Below are 15,185 nucleotides of genomic sequence, written 5' to 3'. Positions count from 1 at the left end.
TGGAGCTCAGAGCGAGCCTTGATGAATATATACATTGTGTCCCTAGAATGCACACACAGTTCAGAATACAAAGGCAGGCTCCCCACCCTCAAGAATAAATAATGCAAGAAGAACGCACGTTAGGTTCTCAGGAAGACAGGAAGACAGGCAGACGGCAGTCCTCCAAGGCCAGGAGAGCTGCTGTCAGCAATGTGGAATGTTCTAGTGCGGCAGCTGCTATTCCCTGGCTATGAAAACCCAGCTGGGGATATCACTCAGGCTAGTGACTCATCAGGGCAGGAGGGGTCTCATTTGTCTGCCCAGCTGACACCACACCTTTTGGGGGTGGGGGTGCTACAAACTTGCTTTGGATGTACGTGCTTCACTCTGCCAAACCCTCTGGCAGCTCAGGTGTTCTCTTGTGGATGGGACCCAGGATGAAACAAGTCTGTGGGGAACTCACTGCTGTGTTTCTGCACTGCACCTGCCAGTGAGCCTTTGGAGGCTACACTTGGCGGGAGCCAGCTCTTGCTTCCCCTAAAAGCTGTTCTCACCCACCCGCCAAGGGCCAGGGCCTGACATCGAATCGAGGGCGCATTCTAGAGCAGGGCTGTGGGCACGGTCATTCTTACAGTCATTAAGCCCACAGTGGACCTTGCCAAGCACCCGCCAAGGCTACACCCCAGGCCTTCCCAGGAGAATTTGGCTGTCCTTTCCAAGAGTGGCCAAAAGAAGATTTCTTTATAATATTTTGGAGAGTATCTCCATGTTAAAGTGAATTTAAGATTCAACACAGGGGTAAAACTCCTGGAATCTGTGTAGTAATCATGTAATCATGAAGGCTTTCTACTCGAGAGGCTAAAACACGGTCATTTCCCTGACAACATTGGGGAAATGGATGTCTGGTATAGGAGGACCCTGTCCGTGTAAATGTATTGTTGACTCAAAAAATTACAATTTTGCGAAGAAGAGCCATTGTGTGGAGTCAGGTGTCCCAGGAAACAGACTTGGACGTGAGGATTTGCCTTCATTGGGTTCACTGTGGGTGGCTCCTGGTGACATTACTACGAGAAAATTAAGAAAGCAGCATTAAATAGAATGGCGATGTTGAACAGCAATGCAGTTCAAGCAGGTCGGTGTCAATCACACAGCAGACTCTGAAATGGAAAGGCTCTTCAGAGTCCAGTCAGAGTAAGGCAAAAGAGCCGGGCACCATTACCCCACACCCACTGGTGGCTGGTGATTGGCTGCCCCCGAAGCACTGATCCCTGGGCCATGCTGTTCCCTCTGGCCAAGCACAACTCCCTAGAAGACTGCTGAGCAGCGACCAGTCAACACTCAGCTGCTGATGCAAAGGTGCCTCTGTGACTATGTGAGAAGCTTATTCTCAAATTGTAGGGCACACAGATCCCCTGGGGGGCCTGATGGGCCCACGCACAGTTTCCCACTCAGTGGGTGTGGGTTGGGCATCAGAACCTGCACTTGCAACAATTCCAGGTGACCCCAATGCTGCTGTGTAGGGACCACACTTTGAGAACCATATACTGTTACCTGAACAGGTTAAATCCTGCAGGTTGAATAACCCGACATGTGTGGTAGTTTATCACTTGTAGATGCTAATTCCTACGGTTCCCTGGTTAGGCTGGTCTTTGTGAGCCCATGCCACCTGCTCTGCAGCCCTGGTTCACTGGAAACCAGACTTGATTCGCTGACACACGTCCTTTATAAAATTGGTAATAGGCAGGTTTTCTTTTTATAAATGCGGGAAAGTTCCCACCCGATTTTCTTCTGTCTGTGGGCCTCAATCTCCATCTAGTTCTCTCGGCTCTAAACAGGATGCAGAGATGGGGAAGCGGATCACTACTGTTTGTGATGAGCACCAGTGTCTGTCACCCTAACTGCACTGTCCTCCACTCTGAATCAAGGACTTGAGAGCCGAGGGGCGACGGAATGAACTGGCGGTTAAGGAAAGAAGTGACCCAAGTGACCGTGTATCGGACATGACCCCGTGCTAGGAACAGGACGCTTCCTCCTAGGTTGCTGAGTGAGCGCTCACCCCAACGCTGCGCGGTGGGCACTCTTGCGGGCAGATTTAATGACCACACAGGCGTGGGCATACGCGGTGCCCTGCGTGGACCACGCAGCCAGGGAGCGAGCGCTCGGGGTCAGGCGTCCCCACGGGTCGCACCGCCCCAGCCAGCGCTCGGAGCTGCGCGAGTTTGCGTTCCCCCCGTTCCCCCCGGCGTTGTTGGAAGGCCAGGGTCTGCAGGTGAGCGCTGGGGGTGGGGGTGGGGGAACGGCCCAGATCTCAGTTGAGCTCGGAGAGCAAGGGAGTCACCGAGGGCGCAGGGAGAACAGGGGTCTGCAGGTGAGCGCTGGGGGTGGGCCGGGGGCGCGGGGAGGGCGCCCGGGCGCGGCGGGAACCTGCTCTGGAGCCAGACTCGGGGTTGCAGGGTGCCCTCCTCTCCGCCACCCCCGCCCGCACCGGGACCACCCGGACTTCACGAGGAAGCCCCCACGGGAATCTGTGGGGTCCCGGCCGGCGGTGCGGGCGCTCCCCCTCCCCTCCGCTCGCCCCACGTCCCTGCCCTGCGCGCACGCACGAACCCCTGGCGGGAGCGCCGGGAAGAGGGCGCCTGCGGCTTCGGAGAGGGCGGCGAGGGGACAAAGGCTGATGCCGGACGCGGGAGAAGGAAAAGACAGGAACATCCCTGCAGGGCCCGTCCTGAGAAGGCCGACCGCTTCCCCTAGTCTCGGCACTCGGACGCCCCTGAGAGCCACAGGCTCGCGAGAAGGCGCGCACGCAGGCGACGCCCACCGCTACTTCCGCCCAGAACGCAACTCAGAGACTACTCCCCGCAGAGAACGCGCGGGAAAGCGGCCACCACCTCCAGTCACCCCACACATTGGCTAACCCCGCTGTCGTTCCCGGCAACCCGCCTCCCCTGCTCGCGGGCAAGGTTCTCATTGGCTGAGTTCTGCCAGCCGTCCGTCCTCATTGGTCCGCCCCTCCATTCATCCGGCCCGAGCCTTGGAGACAGGCGGAGAGCGGCGCGTGGCCCCGCCCCCGCTCGCACGAAGGGCGGTCCTTGTCGGGGCTGGAGGCCCCGCCCCCGTGTGCCGTGTGCAAAAACAAACAGCCGTTAGGGAGGTGGTGCCGGGGGCGGGGCCGGACTAGAAGGGGGTGTGCGATTGGGCGGCCGCCGGGGTTCAAATTAGCAAGGCGAGCAGGGATTGGTCGGGGCGGCGCGAAGCGGGTCCCGGTTATTGTCCGGGCTCCGGCGGCGGCGGCGGCGGCGGCGGCGGCGGCGGCGGTGGTGGTCGGTGCTGCGGGGCGGCGGCTCGGCGGCGGCTCGGCGGGAGCGAGGGCGGGAGCGGCCGAGACCATGGTGAGGGCAGCGACCGGCCGGGCGGCGGCGAGTGGCGCTACCTGTTGACGCTGCGCGGTGCCGCCTCGCCCGCCGTGGCGCCGGCGTGGAGCGCGGGGAGAGGGCCCTGCGGCCGGCCTGCGTCCCGGGCGGGTGGGCGCTCCCCGTGTCCCCCGGCGCGGTGCCTCAGACCTGCGTCCCTCCACCAAGCCGCTAAAATTACGGGTTGGCCGCGGGATCTAAAAATAGCGGCGGCGGAGACTTGTCAGCTAGTTGTTGGGATGCTGACGTCGGGGCTCCGGGAGCAGGTGCCCTGCTGGAAGGAGACCCGGTGTCCGGCTGGGAGGGACCCCCGTCCGGCGCTCCCTCGTTCTCCGGGGCGCGGACCCCAAGCCGATGCTCCCTCGGCCCCCGGGACGCGGACCACCGGCCGGGCCCCTTCGTCCCCGAGACGCGGACCCCCGACATGTGTCCCCTCCCTTCCCGGGATGCGGACCCCGGCCGGTGACCCCTCCGCCCCTGGGACGCGGACCCGCGTCAGCTGCGGGAGGTGGACGTGCCCAATCCGGGGCGGAATCGCCCGCTGGCTTCTCGAGTGCGAGCTGACCCGGGCGGAGCGCCGGGCAACTTGGTGGCTGGTGTCCGGAAGGTGACCGCGGCCCCCACACCTGGCAGAGTCGTGACGTCTGTTGTTCTTAAAACCGTGATTTCACGCCTGCCTCCTTAAAAAGCAAATCAGACAGTAAACAGGATGGATTGGACACAGGCTGAAGTTGCCTATGAAGAGTCAATTCGGGCTTTTGCGGTTTGGTGGCTTTGGATTGGTAACTAGTTCTTATTTCCTGATTCGGCCCTGGAGGCACGGTGATTGAGATTTTAGATTCCTGCGCCTGTTGAAAGGTTTTTACATTTTATTCCGGGACAGATAGAGCTGAAACAATTTCTGTACTTGAGGAAGAAGTGGGAATGTGTTGTTATGTAAGCCAAATTCAGAAATCAAAAAATTCTACAAAAATCTTTTTATCCTATATCAGTGTGATCAGAAATTATTAAAACATACAAGGCATCCTGTAGAAACCTAGAGCTTCTCAGTCCCCTCTGTTAAACTTAAATCACTGTCTCCTGCTAAAGTGCTAAATGTGAAAAACATAGGAATTTGTTCTTAAACTTTTTTCCTGCTTCTAATACGTGCCAAGACCTGTATTTTTTTTTTTTTTTATGTCGTTCCGGGAAATAAACATTAAATCACCTGAGGCGTGCAGTTGGGGGGGACTATGTGCAGTTGATTTTTTTTTAGCTTAAAAATTTTAAGAAAAACATTATAAAGGGGATATGCCATTTCATTGCTTATCCTCTGCTTCGAAAATGTAGACCCTTGAACAGCTTGCCCGTCTTGTAAACCATTTTTTTTTTTTTAAAGGGAAACCATAATAGACTTAAATGGTAAAATTAAACAGTCCAAAGAAAACAGTAGTTTCTCTCTCAAGTCAGATTCTTGGTATTCCCCCCCCCACCCCCCCCACCCCCGCCAGAGGCAAATAGCTTTTCTAACCTATTGTGTGTTCTTCTGGAAATCTGTGTGCACACATACTCTGCATAGAAGACCCCATGTTTATGTAAGGAAAAGCTCCCTGCACTGGTACATACTTTGCCTTTTCTACTTAAGAGTTTTGTGGGTGTTTATCACACATATCTTTGTCTCATTTGTTGAAATGGCTGCATAATATTTTCCTTTTTTTATGTAAAAGAATTTTTAATGTTTATTTTTTTTATTTTTTATTTTTTTTAACGTTTTATTTTTGAGAGACAGTGTGTGTGTGGAGGAGGGGCAGAGAGAGAGGGAGACACAGAATCCAAAGCAGGCTCCAGGCTCTGAGCTGTCAGCACAGTGTCCAACGCGGGGCTTGAACCCACAAACCCCGAGATCATGACCTGAGCGGAAGTCAGACGCTTAACTGACTAAGCCACCCAGGCGCCCGTTGAGTATTTTTTTTTTTAATGTTTATTTATTTATTTTGAGAGAGAGAGAATCCCAGGCAGGCTCCGTGCTCAGCACAGGTTCATGGGGCTCGAACCCATGAACCATGAGCCAAAATCAAAAGTTGGATGTCCAACCGAACCACCCAGGCATCCAGCAGGTTTGGTTTACTTTTCATTCATTGATTGACCTTACCAACAAAAAATGATTTTATTCAGGAATAAAAGAGAATTGCAATGTGGGAAAAACAAGCTGTGAGCAAAACTGTAGGCAAGTCCTGGCAGGATTACTTTTTTGTTTTTCTTGTTTTAAACCTCAACCAGCCAAGTATTTATCTATCTATCTATCTATCTATCAATCAATATGAGAGAATACTAACACACACACACACACACACACACACACACACACACACACACGAGAGGTGGTGGGGTGGGGGAAGGGCAGAGAGAATCCCAAGCGGGCTCTGCACGGTCAGTGCAGAGCCCAGCATGAGGCTCAGTCTCACAAACTGAGATCATGACCTGAGCCAAAAATCAAGAGCAGGACGTTTAATTGACTGAGTCACCTAGGTGCTCCTATTTAATTAGTTATTTGAGACAGAGTGAGTACAGTTGAGGGAGGGAGAGAGAGAGAGATAGAGACCCAAGTAAGCTTCATGCTCAGAGCAGAGCCCCCCACTTGGGGCTTGATCCCACGACCCTGGGAGCTGAAATCAAGAGTTGGCCCCTTCCCCTTGCCCATCCCTTGCTTACGTACTCCCTCTCAAAAATAAACATATTTTTAAAAATTAAGAGAAAAAAAAGTTGCTCCCTTAACTGACTGACCCACTCAGGTGCCTGAGGGTTTGTTTTTTTTTTTTTTTTTTTTTTTTTTACTATCTATTGATAGTAGGATTTGTTTAACCTTTTTAGTATAAGAGGTTCTTTTTTTAAAATATACATACTGGGGCGCCTGGGTGGCGCAGTCGGTTAAGCGTCCGACTTCAGCCAGGTCACGATCTCGCGGTCCGTGAGTTCGAGCCCCGCGTCAGGCTCTGGGCTGATGGCTCAGAGCCTGGAGCCTGTTTCTGATTCTGTGTCTCCCTCTCTCTCTGCCCCTCCCCCGTTCATGCTCTGTCTCTCTCTGTCCCAAAAATAAATAAAAAACGTTGAAAAAAAAAAATTTAAAATATACATACTAAAACTTGCCATTTTAGCCATCTTTAATGTGCAATTACTGATGTTAAGGACATTTAACACTGTTATGCAGCCGTCACTGCCAGTCACCTCCAAAACTTCTTCCCAAAGTGAGTAACTCTCCATTCCAACCCTGTCTCCAGTCTCCTGCAACTACCATTGTACTTTCTCCCCCTCTGATTTTTTTATTTTTATTTTTTAATGTTTGTCTATTCTTGAGAGAGTGAGACAGAGCGTGAGCGGGAAAAGGGCAAAGTGAGAGAGGGACACAGAATTCAAAGCAGGTTCCAGGCTCTGAGTTGTCAGCACAGACAGAGCCCGATGTGGGGCTGCAACTCCCCAGCTGGGAGATCATGACCTGGGCCGAAGTCGCCGCTTAACGACTGAGCCCCCCAGCTGCCCCCCCCTTCTGATTTTTGACTAGGCACCTCATATAAGAGGAATCCTACAACGTGTCCTTTGGAGACTGGTTTATTTCACTTAGCATCACATCTTCAGTTTATCTGGCATAGGGCGTACCACAATTTCCTTTATATAGCCGAATGCTGTTCCATGGTGTATGTACACCCTCTTTTGTTGATCATTAGTTCCTCAGTAGGCCCTGGAGCCCTTTCTGTCCTGAGGCTGTTGTGGACTTGCCTGTGTGTTGCTGCATTGAGTCCTCTGCCAGTTTCAGTTCTTTGGGTAGAGACCCCCAAGTGCAGTTGGTGGGCCGGATGTTAATTCTGCGTTTAATTTTTGGGTTTCTTCTAAGGTGCTTTTTTCTCTCCCAAAAGAGCTAACTTCTTTTTTTTTTCTTAAGTTTCTGCAGTTTTTTTAATGCTTATTTATTTTTGAGAGAGAGAAAGTGTGGTGGGAGAGGGAAGGAAAGAGGGACAGGATCCCAAGCAGGCTCCACACTGACAGCAGAGAGCCTGCTATGGGGCTCGAACTCACGAACCATGAGATCAGGACCTGAACTGAAGTCAGAAGCTTAACCGACTGAGCTTACCCGGGCTCCCCGATATGTTAACAATTTTAAAAATCACTACGTTATGAAATATTTCCAGCATGAAAGTTATGTTGACTTGATGAAGATTCTTTGGTGTGAAATTCAAGAAAAATAGGCAAACTTATAGAAAACTCAATTTAAATAAGAATTTAAGGTTTGACATCATATTTACATAAGTTAGTAAATAATGATAGAACACATGTATATTTGAAATTGAAGAAAGGGATCACTTACAAATGTATATTTTTTAACTACCTGAAGTAAAAGTGGAGAAAATTGTTTCCCAAATGTTTTTGAAATAGCATTTTCGAGTCTTCATCTGGAGGTTTGTTTGTTTTTTTTTCTTTTCTCTTTCACTTAGGCTGGAGGGAAAGCCGGAAAGGACAGCGGGAAGGCCAAGGCTAAGGCAGTGTCTCGCTCGCAGAGAGCTGGGCTCCAGGTAATTGATGCCGTCATAATTCACGACTGGGTTATTTTCTTCATTGTTGTAATTTAGGATCCATAAATGTTTCATTACTTGCAAAATTATACTTGTACCGCTGACCTTTTAATGAGAGTGAGTGGTCAAAAATTAAAATCCCAATGCAACAGTCTTTTAATTTGGATTCTTCCAAATGAGAACAAGTTATGAAGCGGTGTTAAATGAGCTCTTAAAATCTGTTATTTCTAGATTATAATTATGTTCCTGTTTTTGTTATAAATTGACCCCCATGAAAGTAAGTATGCTGTGATTTGTCTTCCGGGGACTGTCCGCGCCATGTGTGTTCACCCTGAGGCAGACACAGAGCTTGGGGGAGGACCGGGCGGTGCACCCGTCCCCTGGATGTCTCCCCTTGAGCTTCCTTCAATTTGAGCCAGAGTGATACGCTCAAAACACTAAATACTTTCAAACTTCACGCATTTGAGTTGTTGCAACTTTGATCCACAAACTCCAGTGTTTCTGAATGAGCAAGAACCGCACCTACCTAGAGGAGGAGACTTTGAAACAGGACGGTTTGCAGGCCAGACTGTAAGGTTTGGGTTTTCTTCTTGGCGGTGGCGGGGAGCCACTGAACATTGTGGAGCGGGAGAGTGCCTTGAGCCAGGGGCACCGAGGGGAGGGGGAGGGAACTCCCCCTTGAGGGTGACTAGCTGGGCTCTCCCTGAGCATTGCCGGGGGCAGGGGCGTCAGTGACCGACAGTGACCCTTGTCCGCGAGAGGGCAGGTGATGAGGTCAGGTGACGGAGGCTGTGCCGCGCTTTAGGACTGAGGTAGGCGCACCTAAACCCCGTGCAGCAGAAGGAATAGAAGGCACATGTGTCTCCCGAGAGTGGACAGGGAGGCACGGGGGTTCTATAAGGCTTAGAAGCACAGCATCAGAGGAATTTATGTTGTAGCAAGAATGCGTCAGGAGAGAAGTTGAAGGTGAGTCATTTGAAGTTCCACCGAAACATTCTCAGGAAAATGTCTCCAAGTTGTAGATTTGAGTCCCCTTTCCAAGAGGAATGATGAAAAGAATTACAAAGTTGAGATCACATGTGTAAATTTGGGAGCTCGTGCCGCAGTGAGTCTGGTCACAGAGGACGAGAGGGGAACGGGGGGCCTTGGGCGGACCCCACATGCAGCCTGGGAGTCCCGGGAAGGCTGGGACCGGCCCGAGGGCACAGAGAGGCTCGAGTCCTCGAGGATTGAATCTAAAAATGGCTACTGGATTTGGCAGTTAAAGTGCCACCACCTACCTTTAAGAGCAATGGCAAAAGCCAAGGTTGGGTTAGAATAGAACAGGTGACAGGACTTGGGGTGCCTGGGTGGCTCAATCGGTTGAGCATCTGATTTCAGCTCAGGTCATGATCGCGCAGTTTGCGAGTTTGAGCCCCGCATAAGGCTCTGTGCTGACATCCTGGAGCCTGCTTCAGATTCTGTGTCTCCCTCTCTCTCTGCCCCTCCCCCACTCATGCTCTGTCTCTCTCTCTCTCTCAAAAATAAACATTACAAAAAAATTGGAAAAAAAAAAAAAACAGGTGACAGGACAGTTAGGTGTCCGGGATTTGCTTTTAAGTTTTGCCTTTGGAAAGGAGAGCAGGGGACGGGCTGGAGTGGGGTTGTTTGCTGTGAGGCTCAGAGGACAGGTGCAGGGGGGAAGGCATGGGGGTGGGGGTTGAGCTGTTGTGGTGCTGGCGTGGCGAAGGGTCACAGAAAGTGCGTGAGAAGGGGGCCGTGGGGGCGACATGCCTGAGGACACATTGGAGAAAGTCTGTCCTCGGAGAGTCCCCAGGAGAGTTAGCATAGCTGTCAGCCGCAGGGAGGGAGCCGGGAGCTGGCCACCCCCCCCACCCGGCTGCGAGGCTGCCCCGGAGGGCGGAGGGGTCAGTGGTCAAGGGTCAAGTCTGGCACCAGCACACACCTGGCCCCTCCTTGGGCTGTGCTGTGCCGGCTGCCCGTCTTCAGAAGCTAGTTCCTCAGACACCCCCCCCCCCACCCCCCCGCCAGTCTCTCCTCAGGAGGGCAGAGGTGGGACCTCTAGGCCCTTACTGCGACACACAGGTGCTAGCAACTGTTACTTGTTAAGTGGGTCTGACTTCTCTGATCCGTGCAAGCGAGTTCATGGTCTGCTCCGCCTTTGGTCTCGCTCGGTAGCGGGCTGGTAAGGCCGTGGTGCCTCCCACCTGGATGCTCTGTCTTTCAGTTTCCCGTGGGCCGCATCCACAGACACTTGAAGACCCGCACCACGAGCCACGGGAGGGTCGGCGCCACAGCCGCGGTGTACAGCGCCGCGATCCTGGAGTACCTCACGGCCGAGGTCAGTCGTGCGCGGTCCCGGCAGGTGCACCGGGTGCGGAGTGGTAGAGCCCACGGGGGAGGGGGGCGCCTCCTCGGCACCCAGCCCGGTGGCACCCAGCCCCGTGTGGGAAGGACCTTGATGCACTCATGCTGAGTTAAGGCAGGGTCCGTAGCCCCACGTCTGCAGGAGGTGACGTGTGTCCGGTGCCTGCGGTACTCCGCTACTAAGGAAGCGAACCCTCAGCGGGAAGTTTGTGAACTGAAATCATGATCTCTTCGTGAAGATGGGGGGGGAGGGGGCAGAGTTTGCCAGGGTGATGTACATTACACATCCATTCTGATGGTGGAATCTGGTGGAAGAGCAGACGAACCCTCTTCTCTGCGTGGTTGCCTGCGTAGACTGCTGGGTCTTGGCCAGTGTGACATTGCAGGAAGATGGGCTGATTGGGTGAAATTCTTAACACCTGGGTGATGGACCAGCCCCTTGTAAGGAGAACCCCCTGAAGGCTGCGACCACCCCCCATCCCTGCACTGTCCGCCCCAGTCAGGGCAGGATGAGTAGCAAGCAGGTCAGGTGGTTAGAAACAGAGGGAAGTTCTTCCCCGCGATCGTGTGGTGGGGACCCGGACTGAAAGGTGGGAGTTTGGGGTGTGTGTGAACTGTTAATGCCGTCATCTCATTAACTTCATCTGGTCCCTGCACTCCAGGCGGTTTCTACGGTGTTAGGTCCTGAGACAGGGACACGGGGCCTCCCCCCACCCCACCTTCTCCTTCAGCCTTACACCAGTTTGTGTTTGGTGAGCGGCAGACTTTTCAGGAAGGTACACGTTTCATTCATCACGTGGAGGCATATTCTTCTGACTCAGAATGTTCCAGGTCTCATCCAGACTCCCATTTTCTTTATTCCCGGGAACTTTAAGTACAAGTTTTTAGGTTAAGATTAGACCATGAGCATTTATGTAAGCAGTTAACATATTTTCAGGTATTTGTGTTTGGGGTGTTAGTCATAGTAGGATGCAAAGAAAATACTGAAATCTGAAGTCAGTAGCTTCACACTAGGGTCACTTGGAGCTTCCAAAAGATACTGGTGCCCAGATGGGTCAGAGTCTTGGGAGGAAGAAGCAGGGGTCCCCGCTGCTTCTGACATACACGGGGACTTCCCACTGCTCTGTTTAAGCGAGGCTCTGTGGAGTTTTTTTTTTGTAGGACTTCAATCAAAGGTTTTATAATGCCAGTATAGTCTGTAGAGGCAAAACAAAACAAATTAGAAATGCAGTTTTTATGGCCAGCTGGGACTTTGGAATTGTTTTAGTTGAAAATTCCCATTCTAGAATAAAGGGCTTCTAGTATATTGCCTCTAGATTAGAGGACCCAGTGATGTTAAAAACTCTGAGTAAGAAATTATTTTTTAAACTTTTCTACAAGTACTAAGAAATAAGTTCCGTCCATTAAGGGCTGGACAAAAATAGACTATGGGGCCATACTGAAATCACAATTTTCCTTGATGTTCGCATTCGGAATCTTGGCTAGGGAAGTAGTGTTATCCCTTGCCCTTCTTTCTGGAGAAGTGGGTTCTTGCTCAGGGGTCTAGCTCTCCTGCAGAAAATGAATATAAGAGACCCTAGCGAAGTAACAAGATTCCTATGAAAGCATCAGAAATGTGAAAAAGAAACCCACATTACCGGCTCATATGCATTGTGTGTCTTCTGTGCAGATACCGTACAGGTCTGTGTAGCTATAACTGCAGGTCTGCGCTGAGCCTCACGCACTTGAGCCTCTGATGCATCGTCTCACGGTGCTTTGCAGGTGCTGGAGCTGGCGGGTAACGCCTCCAAGGACCTCAAGGTAAAGCGGATCACCCCGCGCCACCTGCAGCTCGCAATCCGCGGCGATGAAGAGTTGGACTCCCTCATCAAGGCAACCATCGCCGGGGGTGGTACGTAGGATCCCCACTCCCGCCCACGTGGCCGTTGGCCGTTCTGACATCATTCAATCAGTGACCCTAGAACTCATACAGACCTCGACTCCAGGATTCCAGGACTCCAGGAGTGTTGAGTCTGTTACATTACAGTAAAGGCTCCTTTATATTCTGATCCCAATAAATGCTATGGCCAGATATAGCACTGCTTTAGTTTGGCACATTCCTTGTCTAAATCTCATAAATGATCCTTAAAACCTGGGGTTTTAAATATTTCCCATACCCTTGTAGCGGTGTCTTAAAGATGATCCTGAGAACCTGCTCTGTGTGATGCCCTTGAAAGTCAGGGCTGAGGTGATTGAGTGAGTCAGGGTCAGTGAAGGTGAGATGAACACCTGAATCCCTTCCGGGTCACCTTCGGAGAAGCTCTTGAAAGCTATGCTTCCTCTTCCCCAAAGTCCATAAAAGCGGTGTTTTATGTAGTTTTAGGGGGGTTCCCAGACCTCAAGAGAGGGAGGCCTTGGCGTGGGGTGGGTGTGTGAAGAGGGCCATCGGCAGACTTCATATCTGGGGAGTTGCTCTCCGGGGAGGCCCCGAGGTGGAGAGAGCGCCCGTGGAGAGTCGTTCATATGTTTCCGTTCTCTTCCAGGTGTGATCCCGCACATCCACAAGTCTCTGATCGGAAAGAAGGGACAGCAGAAAACCGCGTAGAGCATTGTTTTAACCAGCCCCTTCCTCCCGTCATTGTACTGTAACCGGGACAGAAGAAATAATGGGGACATGGGGGGTTTTTAAAAAGAGGCAGATGGAAAAGCTTAGACAATTACTGTAGACACGATAAGAGACATTTGTACGTTCTTAGGCTCAAAGTTTGATAAAGTACCTTTCCACGCGGCAGCGCTTGTGTGGTGATTGGCTAGGTTTCTCCCGTTGTGTTTTATACAAAAACGGAATTGATAAACCATTTTTTACAAAAAGAATTGGTCTCAAAACTGTTCTGTTCGTGACGTGTTGGAAATATTTTGCTCATACTTTGAAATTTTTTAGATTTCAAATCGGTTATTCTATATTCAGGATAATCTGAGAACAAATTGGGAATCTAGATTTACCAGGATTGATACCATATCACCGTGTGCTACCATATCAGTAGGTGCCATCCACTTGCGGTACAAACCGTCGTGTTACACACCCCAAAAGAAGGAAAAACGGCCAAGTAAACCATGGGGCGCCATCAGCTGTGGGACGCTCCCCAATCCAGAGATGCCGGAGTAGGAAAACGCATGCGTTTTGATGACCTAGGGTAGTGGACTCGTCCACTGAGCACTTACCATGGCAGGCCCTGAACTGAGTGCCTTAGTGATCCAGACTTTTACTCCCCCCCCCCCCCCCCCCCCCCCCCCCGCTTTTAAAGATGCAGAAACTGAGGTGCCCAGAAGTTACTTGCTGGAAGACATTTATCTAGTAGGTAGGACTCGCAGGGCTGGGAGACAGGCCTCGATTCAGCAGACTCCGGATCCCACACTCTTACCTGGATCAAAGTTCAGTCTATCAGTTTTCTGCTTTTACTTAAACCTCCAGCTTTTAGTGGTCTTCTGTTGACATAGTAACATCCAGCAGTTGGTGCCATATTTAAAAAAATATTTTACTTTGTCAGCTTTTAAGTAACTTGTAAGGTTTAATGTACCAAGTAATAGTCCATCACAGACTCTTTTTCTGCTTGGAAGTCTTCATTAAAAAAAGATCTTTCAATGTTTTATAATCTAGCTCTATCAAAACAAAGCTCTCATTTAAAAAAAACTTATTTTATTATGGAAATTTTCAAAAATACAGAACAATAAAGAGAAGAGTATAATGAACCCCCGTGTACTTACCCTCCACCTTCCAACAACCCTCCTGCGGTCAGCATTGTTCCACCTGTTGGCTCCCTGGTGGGTTGGTTTGAATCCTGTTTCAGGCGTGACTTCCTGCCTTATATCTATACTTAAGTGTGAGTCTCTAAAGATGGGGCATAATCACAATCTTAAAACAGCATTTAATGTTTTATTTTTTAAGATTTTTTTTTTAACTTTATTTGGCGGGGGAGGGACACAGAAAGAGGGAGACAGAACCCAAGCAGGTTACAAGCTGTCCGTGAAGAGCCTGATGTGGGGCGCAAACTTACAAACTGTGAGATCACGACCTGAGCTGAAGTCAGACACTTAACCAACTGAGCCACCCAGGTGCCCTGACAGCATTTTATAGTATCTGATCTATTTGGTGTTCACGCTTTCCTATCAATTTGTTTATGGTTGGTTTGAATCAAGATCCAGATGTGTTCTGGATCTTTTTTTATTTTTGAGAGAGGGAGACAGGATCTGAAACAGGCTCCGAGCTGTCAGCAGCACAGAGCCAACACGAGGCTCGAACTCACAAACTGTGAGATCGTGACCTGAGCCAAAGTTGGACACTGAACCAAGTGAGCCACCCGGGTGCCCCTTTTTTTTCCTTTAAGTTTGTTTAATCTCTGCAGTCAGCATGGGGCTCGAACTCACAACCCCAAGAACGAGTTGCATGCTCTACCGACTGAGCCGGCCTGGTGCCCTAGCTTGTCCTATATCCTAGATTTTGTTGATCCCTCTTGTTTCTTTTCTTTTTTTTTTTTTAATTTTTTTAAATGTTTATATTCATTTTTGAGACAGAGACAGAGCATGAGCGGGGGAGGGCAGAGAGAGAGGGAGACACAGAATCCGAAGCAGGTTCCAGGCTCCGAGCTGTCAGTGCAGAGCCCGATGAGGGGCTCGAACCCACAAACTGCGAGATCATGACCTGAGCCGAAGTCGGACGCTCAACCGAGTCCTGTAGGCACCTCCCCCACCTTGTTTCTCTTTAATCCATAGGTTTCTCTTCCCTTTTCCTTACAATTTTTAAAGAAACGGGGTTGTTTGTGGAATTTTCTCAGTTTTACTGAATGCATCCTGCTGGTATTTGAGATGTCTTTCTGTCCCCTAAATTTCCCGTAAGCCAAAAGATCTT

General features: G+C 50.7%; 1 protein-coding gene across 2 annotated transcripts; it reads left to right on the top strand.

Annotated features, from left to right (window-relative positions):
• The first annotated feature begins 3,320 nt into the window (after window positions 1-3,320).
• LOC122232755 (histone H2A.V) lies at window positions 3,321-13,153 on the top strand. Of its 2 annotated transcripts, XM_042962926.1 has the most exons (5): window positions 3,321-3,368; window positions 7,856-7,933; window positions 10,161-10,274; window positions 12,062-12,191; window positions 12,823-13,153. In XM_042962926.1, the coding sequence occupies exons 1-5, from the start codon at window positions 3,366-3,368 to the stop codon at window positions 12,882-12,884; spliced, it is 387 nt and encodes a 128-aa protein (XP_042818860.1). In that variant the 5' UTR covers window positions 3,321-3,365; the 3' UTR covers window positions 12,885-13,153. The 2 variants fall into 2 exon arrangements, with proteins under 2 accessions (XP_042818860.1, XP_042818862.1); XM_042962928.1 differs by lacking the exon at window positions 10,161-10,274.
• The last annotated feature ends 2,032 nt before the right edge of the window (window positions 13,154-15,185 follow it).

This window comes from Panthera tigris, chromosome A2, assembly GCF_018350195.1.
Source record: "Panthera tigris isolate Pti1 chromosome A2, P.tigris_Pti1_mat1.1, whole genome shotgun sequence".
NCBI classification, from domain to species: Eukaryota; Metazoa; Chordata; class Mammalia; order Carnivora; family Felidae; genus Panthera; species Panthera tigris.
The sequence above is the reverse complement of the archived record's forward strand: the minus strand, read 5'-3'. Positions and strand labels throughout refer to the sequence as shown.

Coding starts and splice junctions, on each gene's coding strand:
- LOC122232755 (XM_042962926.1), top strand. Junction 10,275..12,061: donor TGGAGTACCTCACGGCCGAG/GTCAGTCGTGCG, acceptor GGTGCTTTGCAG/GTGCTGGAGCTGGCGGGTAA. Junction 12,192..12,822: donor GGCAACCATCGCCGGGGGTG/GTACGTAGGATC, acceptor GTTCTCTTCCAG/GTGTGATCCCGCACATCCAC.